The sequence below is a fragment of the Ahaetulla prasina genome, chromosome 1 (assembly GCF_028640845.1).
Source record: "Ahaetulla prasina isolate Xishuangbanna chromosome 1, ASM2864084v1, whole genome shotgun sequence".
Lineage (NCBI taxonomy): Eukaryota > Metazoa > Chordata > Lepidosauria > Squamata > Colubridae > Ahaetulla > Ahaetulla prasina.
In genome coordinates this window covers 181,728,293-181,753,112 of record NC_080539.1, presented here as the reverse complement: position 1 = coordinate 181,753,112, position 24,820 = coordinate 181,728,293, and the positions used below count along the sequence as shown (strand labels likewise).

The 24,820-nt window shown below is 42.0% G+C and overlaps 1 protein-coding gene across 1 annotated transcript in view; it reads left to right on the top strand.

The window, feature by feature from the left end:
- The first annotated feature begins 877 nt into the window (after window positions 1-877).
- ADGRF5 (adhesion G protein-coupled receptor F5) overlaps window positions 878-24,820 on the top strand; it is a 46,135-nt gene continuing 22,192 nt past the window's right edge. Inside the window, exons 1-6 of the mRNA XM_058183737.1 lie at window positions 878-1,027; window positions 13,179-13,299; window positions 17,568-17,637; window positions 19,446-19,601; window positions 22,446-22,625; window positions 23,989-24,107. Of these exons, the coding sequence (XP_058039720.1) occupies window positions 13,198-13,299; window positions 17,568-17,637; window positions 19,446-19,601; window positions 22,446-22,625; window positions 23,989-24,107 (627 nt within the window). The 5' untranslated portion in view covers window positions 878-1,027; window positions 13,179-13,197. The remainder of the gene's footprint in view (window positions 1,028-13,178; window positions 13,300-17,567; window positions 17,638-19,445; window positions 19,602-22,445; window positions 22,626-23,988; window positions 24,108-24,820) is intronic.

The following is a 24,820-nucleotide window of genomic DNA, read 5'->3' as shown; positions in this document are numbered from 1 at the left end:
TCCCAGTTTATATGTCTGCTTTTGGTTTTTTTTACCTAAGTGTAAGACTTTACTTTTCTCTACATTGAATTTCATTTTTTTAGATAGGGCCCCCAGTGTTCAAGTCTGTTAGATTAGGAAACACTGCTGTAGACATAGCACAACATCTGTATTTCTATGGTCTGAGAGCTTAGGAGAAGGTGGGCTGCATGTAACATTCTAATAAATTCTATATATTTCTTCCTACAGCAATTGGAAAGACCTGGATAAAGCTAATGTGCTGTATATAATAGAGTAGTCATTCTAGACTAAAGTGCAAAGTTCTGTGTGTTCAATTCCTGGTAGGGGATTTCAACCCTATTGAATAACATTTGGCATCCTCCTTTAAGTCCCAATAAGGATTATTTCTTGTATAAAAACACCACACAGATTATACATCTCCTTCTAGGCGGGATGTTGATAGAAGAAATGTGTATAATTTTAAGATTGTTGCCAGGGATATTGACAATCCAAACATTATCAGTATAGTGACAATTTCCAATTAATGTCTGTAATCTCCTTTTAATATGAAACAAGCCTTTCAACAGAGTTGAAATGCCTAAACAAAAATCAAAAGCAGAGCAATTAATTTTATATCCTCTGCTAGTTTATGGCTTCTGTTCTATTTCTGAAGTAAGAACAATATGAAAATGATAATTGTCTTTATCTCATTTATACATTCTAGAGGTAATGCCAGTGGGAGGGATCCATTATCACTTCAGATGAACTGAAACATTTCGATCCGCTGCTGGGAAAGGCAGATTCTTGCTTGTGCAAATGGCATCAGGAAACTCAGTGTTCTTGCTTTAGGGACAGTGACATTCAGTTTCTTCCATTGTTTAGACTTGTTGTCTAAGCAGCAACGCCCCATTCAGTTTCACGAACAGGCTATATTTGATGTAACTTCCTTTCAATCAGCAGCAAAACAAGAATCACAGCAGCGAACAGGAGAAGGAATATACAATCACCCCAGCTCTGTTTAGAAGAACTGTCCAGGACAAGCTGGCAGGTAAGAACGTTAAGTATAGAATTTGTGTATGTACTTAATTTAATTTGTGAAGAAATGAAATTTAAAATAGACTGTTCTTGTTGTACCTTTGTTCAGGTTAATACAGACAAGAATGTGACAAATCTGAGCAGGAAATAAAGAATGGATTAGGGATTTGTAGCAGGTATGCACATTAAGAGTCTTAACTCAGGAAATCAAGTTTGTAGGTAACTAAGTGGCTGACATTTGAGGACAAATCAGTAGAGCATATCCTCTTCAAAGAAATCCAAAAACCAAAGTTACATTGAAAATCAGTCATCTGATATATATACTTTAGAAAAAGAGCTAGATTATGAACAAAGTAAAATTTTTGACCCTTTCTTTGAATCTGAAACTTGATTGCAACTTTTGATTTTTTTCCTAAAGGGACTTTGTTATTCTCTGTGCGCGCATGTGTTTTAAAACTCCAAAATATTTGCAAGTTTTACTATATTTGGTACTGCCTTTGAAATTATTGCTTTGATTGCGTTGATTTCTAAAAAAATATTCTTATGAGTAGTTCTTGTAGAATGTTGCAACCTAATTTGCTCATAAGTAATAGTGGAATTTCCTCCCAATTAGTAGTGCAGTTTTATGGAATTTTACTCGGATATAATCTTCTTTGGTTTTAATGGGCCTTACTCACAATGATTAACTATGCTTCAAAATGAGCTGGAGTAATGCATACAACTGTAGATTAAATAACTAAAATATACTTGGTGTCTAAAAAAAAGTTCATCCTAAGCAGTAAAATATATCTAAGGATTTAGATATTGTTATAGAAATTCAGATGCTTTGCACTGAGTATGTTGATTGACAGACAGATAAACAGACAGCATGTTTCTTCTTGTTTCTGTGAGTCAAAGATAGACTTTTGTTGATATTCAATGACCATCATTTCTAATCATATTTTGATGGCCATATGTTGCCCTTTCTCCACCCCTGTAAAATAATTCAGTTTCACAGGCCTGGATTCTAGATGAAAATTATCAGTTTTTTTTATTGCAGGAAAAAAAATGAAAATGATGAATGGGACGGGAAACCCAATTATTACTTTCATAGTTTACTGACCATCCATTCACTTGCATGATGGTTTAACAACTGGGTAAAACATATGACTATTTGGATTAATTGTGTGAGACACTGGGAAGTTAGCCAGGTGAAACCAGAGGAATTGTGACTTATCACAAAAATTTCCTATTTCCTTTTGAGAAACATGCCTTTCATTTTAGATGCGTAAAGCCTAAATGTAATAGCTTTGCAGCTCCCAGCCTCTTTCCTGAGGGTTTGAGGGCAATAGCTTTTTGCTACTCTGAATACTAAACTGAGGTGCCTCTCAATACAAGATGTGAAAAATCATGGAAATAGAAATACATATAAGACTCTGAGGTGGTAACTTTTGACAATACCAGAGACAGAACAGTATTAAGCATTTCTGGGAATGAGCTTTCTCCTTCCAAAATGGCAAATCAGATGCCTATGTGAAGGCTACAAGACCAATCACATTTTCCCTGAACTAATGGAAACCGGAAGTTTACTAATTTGAGTACTAGGGTTCATAGCTGAAAAGTTCATGAATTTGCATTTGAAAGCTACTTTAAATAAAGTCCCAGATTCTGTAAACACTTATGAAAGAACAGGTATGTGACTGTACTCTTTTCCTGACTTCACCTCATTCATCTGAGGCACAAGGAACCTTGGTGGCCCACTGGGCACCATGCAGCCTGTTCCAACTGCATATTTTTCCTGAACAGGGTGGCCTGGCTGTGGTGGTTATGCTCTGTCAACATTTAGTATACCAAGGCCCCACAACCTTTTGGGCAATAGGGACTGGTTCCATGGAGAGAGGCTTTTTGGAGACTGGAGGGGTGTGTGATTTCGTATGCTGCCTGCATCACATGGATGGGACTTCATTTGTTTGCACAGCCTAGCTCCTGGCATGCCATGGACCAGTGCCGGTCCACCAATTGGAGGTTGGGGACCCTGTTGTTTATATTTCTGCAAGGACTTTATCTAGATCTTTTCCTGAAGATGATATAAAGGCTAAACTGATGTTTGAAGGATCCTTTAGATGGTTTTGGACTTTCATACTTAGATAACACTTTTTCTGCCCCAATATTAAGATCTATGATGTGGGCAGGAAATTTACTTCAAGGTCTCGTGACTGGGCAAAATGGATTATCTGGAAAGGGGAACAAAGCTTTTCCTTCCGAAATACAATGGTTTGAGAAAGCCCTTCCCCCCAGTACCAGATTGGCCCCACACTGTTGTTCAGCAGTCCCAGCTGAATACTTGGTTTTCTAGTTGAGCATTTGTTGACTGTCCCTTTGAAAAATCTTTATGTTTGAATTGTACTAACTATTTTACTCCTGAACATTACACTCAATTTTTATTGTGTTTGTAAGTACACAAATCTCACCCCATCCTCAAAAGCTTCCATGCTTTGAACACTATGGTTCTCCTGTTTTTCAATGTGTTTGGTTTCATAATGCTGTTTCCAGCAGAACACAGATCAGGACATAGCCAAAGATCAGTTTGCTCCTAACTTACCTAAGATGATGTAAGAGGGTAGGGGTCTATGGGGTGATGCTCTGATTTCTATAAATGTCAAACATTTGCATTATCAGTGCCTCTGTGCATGGCTCCCATCTGTTCCTGCATGGACAAAGGCAGCCTACTCAAAATGAAGTAGAATGCCATTGCTTCCTGATTTGCTCCAATGCTCCATGTGGATTTGTCACCCTGCTTTTTTCCTCGTTGTAATTGGGGAAAAAAAGTAGGATAATTGAAAAGGTTGAATATTACTCTCGGAGAGAACACATTTTATATCAAAATATTTCCCAGTCCCAAATAAGTCAAAACAAGCCTTCTGTTTCTTGTGTCTTGCCCTTTCATTGCTTGCTCCTTACCTTCCTTTATCTGACTAACTGTTCATTTGGAGCAGAAGCTGTTGAAAAGAAAACTATTTCTGTCATCCACTTCATCACAAATACATCTTCTTATAACACTATGATTTCTCACGTTAAGTCATCACTGTTTTGTAAATTAACTAAACACCTATTCAGTGTTTCTATAGCACCCTTGAGATTATTGTTGTAAACTGCCCAGAGTTATGATCTAAGGTGAGCAGCCATACAAATCTATAAACAAAGAAGCTAACAAAGAAAAATCTGCTGGGAATATGTTACATATCATTTTCCCCTTGAAGATGGAAATGAAAAGAGGAGCAGACATCAACTGCATTTTAGTTTAAAGCTCTGGATGGCTTTTTCTACAAGTCTGTCTTAACAAGCGTTGGGAATAAGATGGAATGCTTAGGCATCCAGCATGGCCACAAGGCAACTTTCTGTTTCAAGTCCTTAAGCACCACTTCCTTCCAGGAAGAAGGCAAATCATGGAAAACATCCTTCTAAGGCTTATCCAGACAAAACTACATATTAATTCTCGGTGATTTATAAGCCACAATACGTGTAGTCAAGCCATGAGGTGACTTGTCTGATGTCTGAGCATGAGAACTCTGAAGGGCAGAAATTTATACCAATTTAAGAGATTAAAGAAGCAATTAAGAAAGAGATTAAAGAAGAAAATTATAATTGGTAGGGTGACTGGCACAGGTAGGCTGTCAGCACTAAAAAAATACATATAAAAGAAACTAGTAGTACCATGACTGATGATGAAAGAAATTAAAACAACGAAAACAATGCCAAATATATGGGAGGAGGCAGGTATAATAATACAAAAAAGGAATGGCCTGAAGAAACCTCAAACATATAAACCAAATTCTTTTTGAATATTGATTTCAAGATATGCACTGTTATATTAGCTGAATGTATGAGGAAATACATTCCCAAAATTATACACAGGGATCAGATGGTTTTATAAAAAGAAAAACAGCACCTTCTTCATAAACACACTAGAATTTATCAACATTGGGAGAGAGAAAGACTACAGTACTATTTCTGCAGAAAAAAACTTTTGACAAATTGGAATGGTCTTTTTTTTTTTAATTGGAGGTCTTAAACAAAATATATCCCAGCAAAGAATTCAGAACTTGGAAGGAGAGTACATGCCAACAATAAACCACAAAGGTTTAAATAAGAACCCTCTCTGAAAACTTTTCAATTAGCAGAGTCACAAAGCAAAAGTGTCCATTTGAATTTGCATTTGTAATTGTTCTGGGAGTCTTGGTGAACAAGATCTGGAAAGATAAATATAGAATTTGGATCAAAATTCAAGGAGAGGAATACAGGATGAAATGTTATACAGATAATGTGGTATTAACAACTGTAAAACCACAAAGCTCTATACAAGTGATAGCTAACCTTTTCCGGACCGAGTGCCCAAAGAGTGTGTGTGCATGTGCAAATACATGTGTGCCAGGGTGGGTTCTACTTACCTTTACTACCAGTTCCAGTAGTATGCATGCACAGATCGTCAATTATGACGTCTGGGTGGGTGGGCGGAGCCGCCCGCCGCTTTTACTACCGGTTCTTTAGAACTGGAGAGAACTGGGAGTGACCCACCACTGATGTGCGCGTGCTCAAACCCACAAAGTGCAATGCATGCATGGGCCCTACACATGTGCCCCACCCCTGTGCACGTGCGCATGTGGGCCCTACATGCACCCTGACCCCTGCACATGCATGCGTGGCCCCTGCACATACTCTGTACCCCAGCGCATGCACCCCGCCCTGCAGCTGGTCCGGTGGGAGATGCATGTGCATGTGCAGTGGAGCTGAACTGGAGTGATGGCTCATGTGCCATCAATCAATGGCAAAATGTATAGAACTTTACATGGCAGGATGCAGTAAAGATGTATTTCAAAACAATAACAACAAATTATGGAAGGAAATAAACAAAGATCTTGAAAGGTAGAAAAGCTTAGAATTTTATTGGTTAAAAGCTTAGAATTTTACTGGCTAAAAATGACTGTATTACCCAATATAAACTTTTCAATTCAAATATCATCAATTCGAGTCACAGATTAAAAAATTGCAACATTAGCAAAGAACAATTAATATATTTACATGAAATGGGGGGGGGGGGAGAAGCCAAAAGTATATTTCAAAATTTTGCAAAACTTAAAAGAGAGATGGCATAGTTTTTTCCAATCTCAGATTATATAATAGTATAAGCTGTCTTTAATTAAAAACAGAATGGATAAATTTTCCTAAAAGCAGACTATCAATGATAAAAGGAGCAGGTTTTGTGTATGTACAGTATGTATGTATACACCATATGTATGCATGTATGGATATATGTATGTATGTAAAAGAAGGTCTGTTAAAATTTGGTGGGATACATGCTACCATTTCACCATTAGCATCACTACCAAATCCTTTTTATTTCAAAGAAATAAAAATAAGAAAGATAACAATAAGAAAGATTTGGTAACATATGGCAATATGATACATTTTCTAATATATCTTATATTACTCTACAAATTTTCTATCTAATATTTGTGTTTATAATTTCAACATATCTTTCTTCTTTCTCTTTTTTCTTTTTTTATATGAATACTATTTTTAAAAAAACAAGAAATGGGAATAGTCAAATAATAAAATCTCAGTCTCAGACAGAAATGTACAGGTAGTCTTGCAAACATTCATTTAGTAATATTCCAAGCTATAACGGAACTGAAAAAAATGACGTGATTGTAAATGTTTCATACTTACAACCATTGCAGAATTCCCATAGTCACATGATCAAAATTCAGATACTTGGCAACTGACATGTATTTATCACGGTGCAATGTCCTGAGGTCATGTGATCACTTTTGGTGACTTTCTGCAAGCAAAATCAATGGGGAAACCAGATTCACTTAATAATTGTGTTACTAATTTCACAACTGCAATGATTCACTTAATGACTGTGACAAGAAAACGTATAAAATGGGAGAAAACTCACTTAACAACTGTTGCTTAGCAACAGAAATTTTGGACATAATTGTGGTCATAAGTTGAGGACTACCTATAATTTGAGTAAGTGCCTCTCCCTTGTTCAGTTACCTGATACCATGTTTCCCCAAAAATAAGAAAGGGTCTTATTTTCTTTTGAACACCAAAATAAAAACTTGGCCTTATTATCGGGGGTCTTATTATTTCGGGGGTGCAGGAGGCCCTGGGCGGCCTGCGCACTCACAGCCAGGAGTCTGGCAGAGAGAGGATCCCTTCGTGCACCACCATCAAGCCCCTCCCCTCCTGCAGGGTGTGTGTGTAGAATGTAAACAGCTTGAAAGCACCAAGCCACACAAGTGACTGTCCCCACCCACTTGCTCGCATGCCTCCCAGGCCTCACCACATCAATGTGGGCGAAGCCGGTGAGCACCAGGTCCTTGAGAAGCTCATAGCCAATGCCACCGGTGGCCACTACTAGCACCCGTGCGGAAGCCACGGCCTGGACCAGCTCTTCCTGCAGGGTTCAGCTCCAGCCATCACCAAAGAGTGGGAAGCACACACACAAAGCGGCCGCTGCCATGGCTGGGGTTTGGAAGCTGCAGAGGTAGAGTTTGGGAGACAGAAAGAAAGAGTTCTGCTGCTGCTTCTGCTTTCCTTGCATGCAGCCAAAAACAGAAGTCTTTCTTTCTCTCCCCCGAACTCTACCTCTGCGGCTTCCAAACCCTAGCCAGGTCAGCGGCTGCTCTGGAAGTGTGCTTCCCACTCTATGGTGATGGTCGCCGGAGGCCTCCCCTTCCCCCCTGTTCCTCTCTACTCCAATTGCTCCACAGTCCCCCCCCCCCGTTAATTGACCAGAGCACCCACCGGCAAGCCTGGGAAGCCCCTCCACCTTGGGAGTCATCAGACTGGACAGCGATCAGGCCAGACTCTTCCAAGAGCCCCATGGGACCCTTGCCCTCCCTCCCTCCCTCCCACAGATCTGGTTTACTTCCTCCAGGAGCCCGGCAGCAAGATGCCGTACAGCTGCACCGAGGGCAGCACTGGCAGACACAGCTCGGCCGGCCCAGCCATGGCCAGCACATGGCTGAGCTTGGCCACAGTGGGCCGCCAGACCTCCACAGGTGGTGGCGGCAGCAGCAACACCTGCCGTGCCTCAGCCATCCCTGCTGAGATCCGCATCCAGCTTTGGGACATGGCAGCCCTGCCATTATAGTCCTCCATGACTGCCCACCATGCATGGTGGCCTCTCTGTCACCAGTGGCCACCCTGTCAAGAAAACCCCAGGGCAGCGATGCTTGTGCTGGGGTTGCTGTGGTGGCCGCTTGGTAGCGCGGGCTATGCAGATGCAATGCCTGGGCATGGGGATGAGAGTAGGTGGGCTGCCACCGTGCCACAGGAGCAGGTGCTCGAAGTCTAAGGTCACTGCCACAGGCAGTGAAAGGGGCGGAGGATGCAGGAGTTTGCAGGGATGCTGCCTTGGGAGGGTTGGGAGGGGTGAGGGACCTGTGTGTGCATACTGTATGTGTGTATGAGAGAGGGGGGGCTTATTTTCAAGGAGCACATATATTTAGGCCCACCCCAAAAATCGTCTTGGCCTTATTTTCGGGACATGTCCTATTTCTGGGGAAACACGAAAATAGAAGTAGTACTAGAAGCAGTACTGGCATTCATAATTCTGGCATACTAGTCTGATCTACCTTGAAGGGTTGATACCAATCATGCAAGTCTGAATGTGGGTTCCCCTTCAGCCTCCAAGCATCGAGGCAGGACCTCCACAGCTTCACTTAGTAGGCCAAGGGTGGAGATATAAAGCTAGGTATCATCAGCATACTCACCCATTAGCTCACCCAGCAGCTTTATCTGGATGTTAAACCAGAGAGGAAAAAATAACAAACTGTAAGGTATTCTACAAAATAAAGGCTCAGTGTAGGACCTTCCCCAGCCAATCAACAGTGCCTGGAACTGCCCCAGCTGAAGGAAGAGAATTAGCACAATAAAGTGTCACCAACACCCTATGCCTGAAGCTGTCCTGTTTCAGGTCTCATAGTTGTTAGGTGAAGAAAGCAACTTACTTAAGTCTGAGCAAATAAGAGCAGACAAAGAAGAAAATGTAATCAACAAAGTCTCTTGGTAAGAAAGCTTTCCTGAGTGGTTTTGCTTTCAAAATAAGCATATTGTTCAGTAGTCAAATCCAGTCCAAAGTTCAGAGAGCCAAGTCAGATTTGTCAACCAGGCCAAGGTCAGAGAATGACACACCAGAGCGGGAAATCAGACAGATGTTTCCAATGGAGAAATGTGTTAGTGTTGTACCTGAAATCAGGCTGCAGCCAGCTATCTTTGATTAAGAGAATTACTTCCTTGCTTGGCAAGGAGCCTCATTGAGCTTCTTTGCTCTGCTGTCTGCTCTACTTGCCAACTCTGAAAGTTTGGAGACCATACATCATCAACTGATTGCTCCAGCTGTTCTGATGGTGCCCGAGTATGATCAGCCTCAAGTGATTCCTGGCTTAGTGTATCCAGTTTCCACTGGTTCAGCTGGAATAGCTTCTTCAGAGCCTGAGTCCTGGGCTATGACAAGAACTGATCCAGAAGAATACCATGGTTGATGGTATTGAAAGCCACTGGGATATCAAGGATGTGTACACTACTTTCAATTCTGTCTACCATTGTCGTGTCCCACTCCTCCGCTGACGGCCGGGTCAGGGAAATCCGAATCAGGCTTGCCTCTGCAGCTCTGCCCAAAGTCCTAGCAAAGTCCTCAGAGCAGGCAGGAGACCAGTAAGTGACTTCAGCAAGATAAGTTCGACTTTGCCTGACTCAGAGACTGCCAGAAAGCAGATCCTTTATATAGGCCATGGGGTGTGGCTCCATGACTCAGCACTCATTAAGGCCTGCCCCTCCCTTCCTTCTGTTGCCTCCGCCTATCCAATCTTCTGATGCGAGGGTCACTCCAATCAGCTGTTGGAAGTAAACTTTCCTCAGGCTCACATGCTGTGGAGGAGGGGGAGGGGTCTAGTTGCTCCGTTTGCCTGGGCATGGAGCCAGGGCTGGGACCGGGAGGTGCCCCCTCCTCTGCAGCTTGTCTGGGCATGGAGCCAGGACTGGGGCCGGGAGGCATACATTCCTCCGTGTTCGGGAGCAGATAAGCAGACCCCGGCTGTGGTGAGAGCGGACAAGACACAACAACCATCCAAAATTTTGACCAATGCTGTTCCTTTCCATATTCAGGCCTGGATCCAGATTGAAAAGATCCAGACAATTTCTTCATTCAGAATCCTCCGAAGTTGCTGTGCAACCAACTTCTCAACAACCTTTCCTAAAAAAGAAAAGAAGGAGGACAAAAATGTACAGAACTGTCTAGCATTGGCTTCTTAAGGGCTGAACCATTGGCTGTTTAAAAGGAGGAGGAATCAGCCCCCTCACTCATGGAAGAATTCAACCACATGTCACATCCCAAGTGGCCTCATCAAGGCAGGTTGGGCATCTAATATATATCTCTCAGGCATGAGGATCCCATCTGCTTCCTCAGCTCCAAAAGGACCCAATTCCTCCTGGATAACTAAGCAAGACTGTAACTAACTAAGCAAGAAGTATTGCCACAGAACCTACTCCAAGACGGGAATCTAACTGGGAGCAGATCTGAGTGATTTTGTCCAACAAATGCCCAGCATATTCTTAACCATAAAAGTCACTAGTTGACTTTTGCTACCATATTCTTTTCAAATAATTGTTTGATGGAGAAAAAAAGAGGGTCAAAATATTGTGCATTGAACTCCATGGCAAAAGCAGGCAATAGTAAACAATAATATAGAATAAATGCAAGGCATTTCCTATCTTATAGAGAATAGGGAAAATAGGTAATGGTGCTGATTCTTAGGAACTTACTTAGGGACTTGGGCCAGTAGTTTATTAATTAACCTTCCCGACAGGGTTGTTCTGAGGATAAATTGGACAATTGTGTGTACTGTATTATTTAGTTGCCCTAAAGTTGAAAGGTTTGGGTAAAACAACAAGTTAATAAGTGATTGTATTCATGTTGTTACCTAAGCCAGGATTTGCTTTATTTGGTTTTGCCTTATTGTATTGCATGCAAGATATGAATAGTTGAAATAAAGAGATTCTTGCATTTTAATAATTACAGAAAATGTTTGACTATTGAATAAATCTGAATCATGCATATAGAAGAGATGGTATGAAAGACAAGTGAGCATTCTTTTTCTGTGAATGTGAATGAAAAACTTGTCATGAAGCTTCAGAAGTAATCTGGTAGTACTTTTCAAGACTAATACATTTTATTGTAAGGCACAACCTTTCAAGAGCTACAGCTCAGTTCATCACATGCATGGAGTGACTTAAGTGATGTAGGATTTAAATATATTGCGATGAAACGATGGGGGAAGAGAGAATGCGGATGACAGACCTCATGTTCCTTACCAATTAACAAATATAATGTGCTATAAATCTTATATTTGTATTTGTTGGACCCATGATGTTGTTGCTGATGTATAGTAAGTAGCTGGGGAGGCAGAATAGACATTTGGGTTTTTGGCAGAGTCTGGTTCCCATGTTGGTATAGTTGTCCTGTTGTTTCTTGTTGCATGTGATAATCTGCTTCAAATTGGGATATTGACTGTATGCAAATATGGACCTGTCAGCCAGTGCCTGAGAAAATGAAATAACATTGTCCAGTAGAGCTTAAATATATATATATATATATATATAAACTAGCTGGATACCCGTGCTCCACTATGAAACTATGTGATTGGGCTTAATAAATCGACACTTACAGCTTGAAAATTAATGAGTAATTACAATCGGCCTCTCCTCTCCCCTTCTGTCTCTCAGGCTTGGCCCACAGAAACCTCTCCTCTCCTATCCCCCTTCTCTCCCTCAGGCTTGCCCCACAGAGGCCTCTCCTATCTTAGCCCCTTCTCTCCCTCAGTCTAACATCAGTCTAGCATCAGAGCATTTTTTCAGGTGGGGAGGGGGAGTAGAATGTCTAAACTCCCAGCCCACAGGCCAGATAAGTCACACATTGGCCATGCTCACACCCAAGTGGCAGTTGGAACAGAGTTCTTTTCAGGTGGGGAGGGGGAGTAGAATGTCTAACTCCTTAGCATCAGAACGTGTTAATAATATAAGAAATACTAATGATCTGATGGTCATTTCAAAAAATCCTTTCTTAGCAAGCACCTAGAAGCCAAGAGGAACATACGTGCCAAATTTCAAGTTTGTAGGCTTTACAGTTCTGGAGATTTCGTGATGATGCATGAGTGGTATTTTGCTTTTATATATATATAGATAATGCATTTGAAGACTTGAGTGGTAGATGATAACCAGTGGTGTTCTATTGTTCCATGTTGGTGGTCTGTCTTCTAATAAGTCCTTGCTAGGACCCAGTCTATCTTTACTGATTTACTGCTCAGGAAGAGTATGTTTTCTGATACCTAAGCAGTCAATCAGTTAGTTTATTTATTTTGGTTACTGACCAGCAAAGCAGACCTAATCTATATACTTGGCAGTTAGCATGAGTTTATTAAAAGATATTTGGGTACAAGGTTACTAATCTAACAGAAGGCACTAAATTTTAAGCAGAAAAAACTTTAAGAAAAAGGCACTCAGATACCAAAGGGAAGCTGGCATCAGCTGAACAAGATAAGTTTATCTGAGGATTGATTTCTGATCTAGTCATTTCCCAGGCCACCTTCAATTAGAAAAGTGCTAGATTGGATACAAGAGGCAGAAGAGGATTTAATAGATATGCTGAAAGAAACACAGAGGACAAAAGGTATTGCTGGCGCTCTCTGGGATCAGTGGGAATTTATTCGCAGACCAACAATTGCTATGCATTGTAACTGAACAACTTGTACAAGTGGTCCTTAATTTACAACCACAATTATGTCCAACATTTCTGTTGCTAAGCAACAGTTGTTAAGTGAGTTTTCCTCCATTTTATGACTTTTTTTTCAACAATCGTTAAGTGAATCACTGCAGTTTTTAAGTTAGTAATCTGGCTTCTTCATTGACATTTCTTGTCAGAAGATCACAAAAAGTGATCACATGTCCTCAGGACACCGCAACCATCATAAATACAGGCCAGTTGCCAAGCATTCAAATTTTGATCATGTGACTTACTTTTAAAAAGTAAGCTTAATTTCTTTGGGTTTAAATTGAGTAAAGAACAAAGTGTTTCTTTTTTTATGAATATAAATAAAACTTGTTTTCCTTTGGTGCAGCAACAAAACACAGGAAATAATGTTCTTTTGGAGGATAGCCATGTTCAGCGCTCTCATGAGGGTGCACACCTCTTCCCAGATTTCACGGGACTTCAACTTGGACACCTTCATCTATTCATCTGTGAGTACCTATAATGTTCCTACTAGCTCTGGATGAGGATCAGATCTTACACATGACATAGTAACTTGGAATTCTGAGACTATAGTTCTGAATGAAGGGACACGGTGGCTCAGTGGCTAAGATGCTGAGCTTTTCGATTGAAAGGTCGGCAGCTCAGCAGTTCGAATCCCTAGTGCTGCCGTGTAACGGGGTGAGCTCCCATTACTTGTCTCAGCTTCTGCCAATCTAGCAGTTCCAAAGCACATAAAAAATGCAAGTAGAAAAATAAGGACCACCTTTGGTGGGAAGGTAACAGCATTCTGTGCGCCTTTGGCATTGAGTCATGCCGGCCACATGGCCACGGAGTCGTCTTCGGACAGCGCTGGCTTTTTGGCTTTGAAATGGAGATGAGCACCGTCCCCTAGAGTCGGGAACGACTAGCACATATGTGCAAGGGGAACCTTTACCTTTACTTTATAGTTCTGAATATCTAGAGGCTACAATAAGAGAAGGTGGTATACGTCACTGAGTCTCCAAGTGTTGTGTCTCCTCCGATCTCACCACCACAGCTGGGGTCTGCTTATCTGCTTTCGAACGCTGAAGAATGTCCTAGCATGCCTCCCGGCCCCAGCCCTGGCTCCATGCCCAGACAGGCTGAGGAGGGGGCATCTCCCAGCCCCAGCCCTGGCTCCATGCCCAGACAGGCTGAAGAAGAGCAAGTATCTCCAGTCCCCAGCTCTGGCTCCATGCCCAGGCAAACGGAGCAACTAGACCCCTCCCCCTCCTCCACAGCATGTGAGCCTGAGGAAGGTTTATTACCAACAGCTGCCGATTGGAGTGACCCTCGCTTCAGAAGAATTGATAGGCGGCGGCGCCAGAAGGAAGGGAGGGGCAGGCCTGGATAAGTGCTGAGTCATGGAGCCACACCCCATGGCCTATATAAAGGATCTGCTTTCTGGCAGTCTCTGAGTCAGGCAAAGTCTAAACATATCTTGCTGAAGTCACTTTCTGGTCTCCTGCCTGCCCTGAGGACTTTGCTAGGACGTTGGCAGAGCTGCAGAGGCACGCCTGATTCGGATTTCCCTGACCTGGCCGTCAGTGGAGGAGTGGGACACGACACCAAGGAGCAGTCCTGGATATCACAGTTCAGCAACACCTTGATTTTATGTCTTTCCAAACTGTGTGGAGATCACACTGTCAATAGCTTCTCCCGCATAATAGGGAATGCTAGAAGCTCTAATTGCTGGAGGTAGCAAATTCTCAAAAATGGAACATTCTTTTAAGAATCTGCCACATTCAGCAAGTATAGTTTTGCAGGATCCAATCTGGGTTAGTCACTGGGACCAGTGGTTTTGTCTTCCGAGCTTTTGGACCAGTGGTGGGATTCAGCCAGTTCTAGGCAGTTCGGCCGAACCGTTTGTTAAATTGACGGTTCGCCCCTCCCCTTGCCCCTCCCCTCCCCACCATTACTTACCGGTGTTGCGGCACCATTTGTAAAATTGCTGGCTCACACTCTCCTCCCCCCGGGAGCACACCCGAACCGCTTGTTAAATGTCTGGCTCAGCTGCCTACCACTCTGTTCCCCATCTCGGACTGCCCACCTCGGACTGCCCTGACCGCTCCAGCAGCAGAAGGCAAGTACAGCCGAGTGCTGCCCTGTGGAAACGGGACTGGGAAAGGTGGTTGACCTGTGCCCGCCCGGCTGCCAGGCATGACCTACACCCATCCAAGCACCTTGCTGCAGCCGCCGACCGAAGCCTGCCTCCATCCAAGTGTCTCGCTGCCCACCCGATCCAAGCACCACATGGCCACCAACCAAAGCCTGCCTGCATCCAAGCCTCTTGCTAGTCAGACGATCCAAGCTCCTCACTGGCCATGTGGCCAGCGAGGAGCTTTAATCGCTGGCTAGAGGCGCTGGATGCAGGCAGGCGTCGCGCATGGCGCTCGTCTCGGGTGGGCAGCGAGGTGAATGGATCGGTGGCCACAAGTTGCTGCCCACCCGATCCATGCACCTTGCTGCCCACCCGATCCAAGCGCCACGCGGCCACTGACCAAAGCCTGCCTGCATCCAAGTGTCTCTCTAGCCAGCGATTAAAGCGCCTCCCTGGCCACACGGGCAGCGAGGAGCTTGGATCAGGTAGGCAGCAAAGTGTGTGTCAATTGCCTCGGCCTGCCGCCCACCCAGCAGGACTGTCCTACGGCCACCTCCCACCCACGCAGCACCAGCCTACCCCATCTGGAGAAAGAGTAATGGAGAGAAAGAGGGGGGCAGAAAATGATGAAGGAGAGAAAGAGAGATGAAAGATAGAAGGGGGAGAAAGATGAAGAAGAGAAAAGGGGGGAGAAAGATGGAGAGAAAGAGAGGGAGGGAGAAAGAGAGATTAAGGAGAGAAAGATGGAGAGAAAGATGAAGGAAAGAAAGAGAGATGAAGGATAGAAGGGGGAGAAAGATGAAGAAGAGAAAGGGGGGAGAAAGAAGGAGGGAGAAAGAGAGATTAAGGAGAGAAAGATTGAGAGAAAGAGGGGGGAGAAAGATGAAGGAGAGAAAGAGGGAGGGAGAAAGCGATTAAGGAGACAAAGAGAGAAAGGGGCAGAAAAAGATGGAGAGAAAGAGGGAGGGAGAATGGATTTGTTCTGGTAATTGGTTTAACAAGCATGGCACTGAAAAAGTGACTTACGATTGTTTTTCACACTTACGAACATTGCAGCAAACAGTCATTAGGGCAAAGAAGCTATGTCACATGACCACCTGGACATGCCCACCCAGTCACATGAAGCACCGCAGTTGTGACATGAGTGACATGGTTATTAAAAGTGCTGCAACAGGGATAAATGATTACCGGTCATAAGTGTGAGGACTGATCAAAAGTGCGAGAACCTTTCAGAATTCACTTTTTTCAGTCCTCTGGGTAGTCCCTATGTGCATAGGGAGTACCCAGATGGCTGAAAAAAGTGATGTTGTGTCTTGCCCGCCCTCAGAGCAGCCGGGGCCTTCTTACCTGCTCCCGAACACTGAGGAATGTATGCCTCCCGGTCCCAGTCCTGGCTCCATGCCCACACAAACTGCAGAAGAAGGAGAATCTCCCTGCCCCAGCCCTGACTCCATGCCCAGGCAAACGGAGCAGCTAGACCCCTCCCCCTCCTCCACAGCATGTGAGCCTGAGGAGGGTTTATTACCAACAGCTGATTGGTGTGACCCTCGCATCAGAAGATTGGATAGGCGGAGGCAACAGAGGGAAGGGAGGGGCAGGCCTTAATGAGTGCTGAGTCATGGAGCCACACCCCATGGCCTATATAAAGGATCTACTTTCTGGCAGTCTCTGAGTCAGGCAAAAGTCGAACTTATCTTGCTGAAGTCACTGGTCTCCTGCCTGCTCTGAGGACTTTGCTAGGACTTTGGGCAGAGCTGCAGAGGCAAGCCTGATTCGGATTTCCCTGACCCAGCTGTCAGCGGAGGAGTGGGACACGACAAGTGATTTCTGATAGGTTCTCACACTTTTGACTAGTCCTCACACTTATGACTGGTCATCATTTATGCCTGTTGCAGCATTTTGTGCATAGGGACTACTCAGAGGGTTGAAAAAGTTATTTTTGACCTGTCCTCACACTTTTGACTGATCCTCACACCTACCTCACATTTTACATTTTGCATCCTATCTTGTAACTGTAGTGAAGAGAAGCAGTTGTGAAATGAGTGACATGGTTGTTAAAAATGCTGCAATGGGCATAAATGTGAGGGTGGTCATAAATGCGAGGACTGGTCAGAAATGACTTTTTTTAGCCCTCTGAGTAGTTTCTATGCCCATAGCCATGGCCACCCGGTCATATGAGCAGCTAGGCTCGCCCACCCAGTCACATGAGCAGCTAGCCATGCCCACCCAGTCATATGACCACCAAGCCACACCCCAAAATAAGCCACGCCCACAGAACCAGTTGTTAAAAAATTTGAATCCCACCACCGTTTTGGACTCATGCTTGTGCCCATCTTCAGGGAACTCATCTCTAGCCTAGAGAGAGAGAGAGAGAAGTTCCCTGAGGCTGGGTTCAGAAGACGGAACCTTTGGTCCTGAGGACCAGCCCAGATTGGGTCCTGCAACTTTATCCTGGGACACATATATTCACTTTCATTTGTGAACTGTTATGTAAATGTTATCTCCAGAGAGTTGAGTCATCAGGTGGTTGAAATTCCTGGTGGTTTATTCACCAGGAATGAATATTTATGGTTCTTCTTGAAAACCCTTCCCCAATGTATAATTCTTTTCTTATAGAGGAAAATTCCTGTCTTTCAGATTCACAGCAAGTGGGGGGAAATAGAGGAGAACACCACACAACTAGAGTTACACAGACAAAAGCGTCAGGGTAGGTGGATATCTTTTAATGTCTTTTACTTACAAATAGTAGCTTCATCTTCTGATATACATCAATTTGTACAATCGCTCTGCTTTGGTAAATGATCTTATTTCTGCCCTGCTTGCCAATTGCAACTGGATGGGCCTGACAACTCCATTGTCCAGTGTGATCATAAAATATAGTATAATGTCACTTGACCATGCCTGACTTATGACATCAGTTCAAACTGCAGTTGTGAAGCAAATAAGGTGCAATTGTTAAGCACAATGTTATATACTGATAGAGGAGAATATTTGTAGCTCAGGCTTAAAATGAGGGGTTCTTGGTGCTCTCTGAGCTTGCTTGTTTTCTTGCAGATGTTTTTTTTTTAATTTGCATTTATATCCTGCCCTTCTCCGAAGACTGAGGGCGGCTTACACTATGTTAAGCAATAGTCTTCATCCATTTGTATATTATATACAAAGTCAACTTATTGCCCCCCCCAACAATCTGGGTCCTCATTTTACCTACCTTATAAAGGATGGAAGGCTGAGTCAACCTTGGGCCTGGTGGGACTTGAACCTGCAGTAATTGCAAGCAGCTGTGTTAATAACAGACTGTCTTAGCAGTCTGAGCCACCAGAGGCCCTGGTTTTATTAATAGGTAGATGTGAGATGTCAACTTTGATGGGCAAATCAACATTTGCAATGTTAAAGCACATTGGTATGAGAGCTTGCCCATTCACAAAAGGATGGCAATAAAGCATGGTCAGTCTCAAGCAAATTCGGAAGAGCATCCCAAAGTCATCAAGGAAAATGTCATTGGGTTCATTGGGCATTACACTGGAGGATGCAAATATAGGATACAGGGCAGCTCAAAAGCACCAATGCTTGTTGTGGTAAACATACAGTGTAACATGTTAAATGGAGATAAAGGTAGTCCTCAAGTTACAATTGCAATTGGGACCAGGACTGCCATCACTAAGTAAGGGGGCCAATAAAGTGCAATGTCACATGACCACACTCCTTAGCAATAGAAATTCAGGCAGTTGTTGAAACCCAAGATGTGTGAGTCATTAAGTGGGGAGTGGAGGGAGTCCCAGGTAAGGAATGTGGGGGGTAGAGAGGTCCTGGGAGCTGATGTGTGTGTGTGCGTGGGTGCAATTGTAGGGCAGCTGTTGAAAGAGGACCTAGAGTGCTTGTGATTGCAGGGAGGCCATGGAAAAGGTGCTGGGTGAATGCATTTGTGCAATTGCAGGGAGACCACGGTGCAGGGTGAAAATATGTGCGCATGCGTGTGTGCGTGCTTGCAAAATCACAGGAAGACCAAGAAAAGAGGGCACAAGCAGAATTTGCAGCCAATCTAATCTTTTGGGTCAGTGTGGGGGAATGATGTTCCAAAAGATAGGAACAGTGATAGAAAAGTCTCTCTTCTTGGGTCTTGGACGAGACCTATAACATGTCAATCTTGATGGGATGAGTAGATGTAACCAGTGAGGGATGGTCCCTCAAATAACCCAGCCTCATGCCATGAATTTATTACCACTTCTTGAATTCACCTTGAATTCAACCCGGAAGCAATTGGCAACCAATGCAGCTGCTGGAACAGAGGTACAACAAGCACTGATTGAAAAATGCATGTATTTGCTTACATTGTGCATTCTGTACTAGATGAAACTTGCAAGGTAGTTAACAAGATATGCTCATTGTGAGAGATTTTCTGACTCCTGGGCCTGAGATTTTCTGACATGGACAGTCATTGAGAAGAAGATAGCAGGACATGGCTGAGTCATTCTGAGTCACAATTAATTATGACAGATCATTTTTCTCCCTTGTTAGGCATGTCACCTGAATACACAATTGCTGTTGAGATAAACTTTGTAGACACCTCACTCCAGGAGGACCTCAGGAAGTTTTTCAAAAACCTTAGTCTCCCAGTTTCAGCAAATGTTCCTGATTCAGATATAAGCATTTCACAAATTAATATTACTACCGGTAAGTAGTCTTTGACCATTTACTATCAACATTTGCTTTTTCTATGTTTAATTTAATTTTGGGGTATTTTGGGTGTGTGTGTATAAAAAATAAGTAGCTGGCTCATTTGGGGTTGAAGTACTTCTAAAGTATTTATCTTTGAGCCAGCTACTTATTTTTAACACACACACACACACACACACACGTGTGTGTGTGTGTGTGTGTGTGTTGTGTGGCTTAAGATACATCATGATTAATCGGGGTTGCTAATTCTGTGGTACATAACTAAACCAGCAGTTCTTAATTGTTTAATCTCAGTACTCCTTTACATTCTTAAAAGTTACTGAGGACACCAAACAGTTTTGGTTTGTTGGGTTTATTTATTCATTTAAAAATAACAATAATAAGCCCATTACATGTTAACTAACTTTAACCCTAAAACTGAGTTATTCTGAAAACACACATATTTATATCCTAAACTTGCTACCTTAAAAAAACCCTAACAAATATGAGGAAACACAAGTACATATGTTATTACCTATCAGAGTGATGATGACTTCATCACTTGCCATGTAGCCCCTAAAAAACTTCAGTCGACCTTTATGAGAACAGGAATGGAAAACTTAAATAACATTTTAGTATCATTATAAAAATAGTTTTATCGAATTTTCAGACATCCCCCCTTGAAAAGGTCCCAGAGACCCAGAGTCCACCGAGAACCATTTCTTTAAACAATCACTAAATGTTAGAGCATTTTACCTTTGCTGGCACCTCACAATTTTGGCAGCCCATGTCAAGGAGCCAAGGGAAAGACTGTATGTTCAGGAATAGCTATCAAGAGATTTAGCTATTCTTTCAAAATGAAACAAAACACTTTCTATAAACATTTGCTAATGCCCGACAGCTCTTCTAATATGAAATAAAAAGGAAAAGTCTGCTGGAAACACAAGAGCCTCTTTGCAGTAAAGAGTGGCTCTTTATAGTTCAACCTAATGGAATTAAATGTTCTCATGTTCCAGGAAGTGGTAAGCACATTTCGTTCACTTAGTTCCTTTCTCCTTTAATGTCCTGATCAGACATTGGAGGGTAAATTTCTTTTGGAAGTCATAAAAGGACTCAGAACTAAAATGTATTTGAGAGAATTAAAATAGGCAGGAAATATTTATCAAAGATTAGCAATGCTTCCTGCAACAGATAAAATTCTGTAAAACAATCTGATTTATCAAAACAGTACATTAATTTGTTTAATGTACTTAAACGTTTGTCCTCCCTGTTTCTCAACATGTTGTTTCAATCCAATGGAGAAATGTGGGGATTGGACCTATCACATCTGGGTTGTAAAATCTGGAGTTTTGCAGTTCAGATTGGATAGTTCTGTTATTGGTTTAAAATGGTGTAGATCAGGGGAGTCAAATTCAAGGCCCACAGGCCGAATCTGGCCCATGGGGTGCTTAGATCTGGCCTGTGGAACCATCCTGGAAACAGTGAAGGACTGGTCCATGGTCCCCCTGCCAGCAAAAATGGAGCTGGGAAAACTGTGTGCCTCCCTGAGCTCCGTTTTTGGTGGCCGAGGGCTGTCGGAGGCCATCACAGCTGAAAATGGAGCCTCAATGAGTGACGTTGAGCTGGTCACGCCCTTCCTCCTGGCCACACACACCAGCCCCCTGAGGTCAAACACAACCCTGAAGTGGCCCTCAATGAAATCAAGTTTGACACCCCTAGTGTAAATTGTTCAGAAAAGATTTACACACCCTTCCTTGTTGTAAGAATGACATTTACAATGGAATCTCTACTTGGGAAAGGGGACTGTAGGGAGAGTTCAGCTCAGCTTAGTCCTAGTGGACAATCACTTAAATATGAGCCAGCAGTGTACTATAATACCTTGATAAGATCACACTTGGAATACTGCATCCAGTTTTGGTCGCCATGATGTAAAAAGATTTTGAGACCCTAGAAAGACTGCAGCGAAGGACAACAAAGATGATTATGGGACTGGAGGCTAAAACATCTAAAGAATGGATGCTGGAATTAAGTTTCCTGCCCGAGCAAGGGGTTGGACTAGAAGACCTCCAACCTCTGTTATTTTGTTATTTGGTTAGGTCGTTGGCCTCTGTTAGACTCTTTATTTGCAGATATTTATTTATTTGTATCCCACCTTTATTATTTTTACAATTAACTCAAAGCAGCAAACTTGTCCAACACACTTTCCTCCTCCTATTTAGACTGTTTTGGTAAGAATCGCTTTATAATTGAAAAATGAGACAACTGGAAGCCCTTGGTCTAACCAAGGTTATAAGGTTTAAGTTCTTCTTGACATTTGATGTTCTGCAAAGTAGTCTGTAGGGCTTGAATGTCACACCCTGAAATCAATAATATCTAATCTAATGATTTAATTTATTAATCTATCCATACATGAACAGATTAACCATATTTAATATTTGCTAGAGAAATTGAGACTAAGAGGCCCAACACGTTCCCTTTGCTTTTCCAATATTTTTTATTACTGCATGAATCAACCTGTCATGCTAAAAATGTGGTTTCATATATATTATTCATTTATACTTAACCAATATTCAAAGTGTGTTTACGGTTTAGCCTAAAACACTTTTGAAAAGCCAATACTAAAAAAAAAATAGCTTAAACCCAGCCTGGCTAGCTGGGGAATTCTGGGAGCTGAAGTCCATACAACTTCAAGTGGTCAAAGTTGAGAAACGCTGGGTTAGGATCTTGGATATTCAACCCTCCAAGTTTGTATAAGGTTTGAACAATGCACACAGAGTAAATATAATCAATGAGATGAATAACATCAGTAAGATACAATGAGTTAAGTCTTTTTCTGTTTTGTTTTCTCTTTTCTCACATTAGTGTGCAACTCAGCTGGCACGAGTCATTCTTATTGTTTCTGTGAACCTGATTATAGATGGTCTGCCAAGATCTGTAAAACATATCCTGTCTGCCATAATACTACAACTGCAGAGGGAGAGAACTGCAATTGTATTGCGCAGCTTCCTCCTCAAGGGACCTTTTGTCAACTTCAAGCAGAAGGTAAGAGAAGGTGGCAAATGATGATGAATGGTGGTTTTTGGGCAACAGCAATTCATTCATGAAAAAATAACTTTTCATGGGTAATCTACCAAAATGGAAGCTTAAATTATTTTCAAATCAGAAAGTTCTGATTGAGTTTTACATGCTCTAGGATAGCAGCTCAAAGCCTTTTCAGCCTATATTTTACACCATTGCTATTTGCCAATTCTTCACTTTCTGGAATCTGTCAAATGTCATCTAAATAATGTTTAACTTCTATAATCTATGAAATCAAACAAAATACTGGAATTTCAGATCAGAAATCTGATTCAGATCTTTAACTTCATCCTATGATTTGCAAAATTTGAAAAGCCTCCTGCATTTTGCAACTGCATTCATTGTATTTTTATTCCACTTAGACTAAATCCCCAATGTGGGGTGACCATGCACTGTTGGTGCTTGCTGAGTTCTCTGCTATATCTAATTGTATTGGTTTAGAATAGTTTGATTTTGAAAATTGAGTGGGAAGCTAGCACGTAGCAAATCAAAGCATGGATTTCAAGCATCACTTGCATTTTTCATGGCTATGCTCCCAACACAGAAACTTTTAAAAAAAATTTATTTGCATTTATATCCTGCCCTTCTCCGAAGACTCAGGGCAGCTTACACTATGTTAGCAATAGTCTTCATTCTATTTATATATTTATATACAAAGTCAACTTATTGCCCCCAACAATCTGGGTCCTCATTTTACCTACCTTATAAAGGATGGAAGGAAACTGGAGGTATTCTTAGAAAATAAGAAGATGGGTGGCTGCAACCTTCTGGTAAATGGGTCCTTTATGAATAGCTGTATCCACCAACACAACCATTGTGGGAAAGTGCCTATGACATTCGATCAACATTCCAAATATGTTCACTGATCCCCAAGCATGGCAATCTTAGCTTGGTCTCTCTTGCACAGAAGTATACATAATTGGCACTACCTATCTTTTCACAAAAGAGCCCCTTCTCGGTCATTTCATATTGTTTGTGCTCTGTTCCCATCCTCCATATTTATTAGTTATTTTCCATTTAATTACTTGTTTACAACTTTTGTTATATTACTGCTCCTCCTCCTGTCCCAATATTTTAATCCCTCTATTGTAAGTGTGGTTCCATTTGCTCACATTGCCAGATTTTAGATTATTATTTCCATCTTCTCTTCTCCATATCCTCATGCAAGCTCCAGTAAAAGAATACATAACTAAATTTATGTGAATTTTAAATGAATGGACTATTAAGCATTTAGCCAAGACTGAATTTTATGATTAAATGATGCTTTATTTTCAAATCTGTATTTCAGCTAATAAGATTATTTCTCTCTCTTTTTTTTTTACCACAGATATTCCTTCAGTGCTCATAACAAAAATGTCTGTCCGACTTGATATACCCTTTAGGAATGCTCTATGGGATCCGTCCTCTGAATTGTTCAAACAATACAAACATGATCTTGAGAAGGCAGTAAGTCTGAGCTGGTTCTTCAGCTAAAATGTGGCCAAGATATTTTAAAACTCTTATTGCTTAGCCAAAGAGGATTTCTTTTGAAGGTGTCTAGATATTTTAGGTGATTAAAACAAATACAAGTCCAATTTTGTAATCTTTTTAGTGCCTCAGCTAAACTCTTAACTGAAGCCACCCAAATAAGCTCTCCGTAGGCCTTTCATATTGTACAGTTTTCACTCCATGTCTATTTATAATCTGTTACCAAAGAATTTGAAACTGACCTTAGGTAATCTTCATTTCTGGTGGCTCAGAGCATGCAATAAGCCAATGCGTTCTCTTTCCAGATGACCAATAGGAGGATTAAAATTTGTTATTGAAATATCCCCTGAACTGCCACAGCTCCTGGAGCAACAAACATTGGCTTTCTCCCACAACACTGTTGGTTGTTGGGTTTTTGTTATTGTAAGTGTATAATATAACTACACTCCAAGTGTTAAAATGGTCTCTAGTTGTCTATGGAGAGTCATAGTTGTCCCAAAACTGCTTTTCAAAAGGCAACTGGACTTTCTCAGTTTTTTTCCTTGAAAATGTTTCGCTTCTCATCCAAGAAGCATCTTGAAGTGAAATGTTTTCAAGGAAAAGAATTAAGTAAGTCTACTTGCTTTTTGTGTGTAGTTGGGAATGGAGCTGATACTTTAAGTGGTCTATGAAGGATGTTGTATTTTTATGGG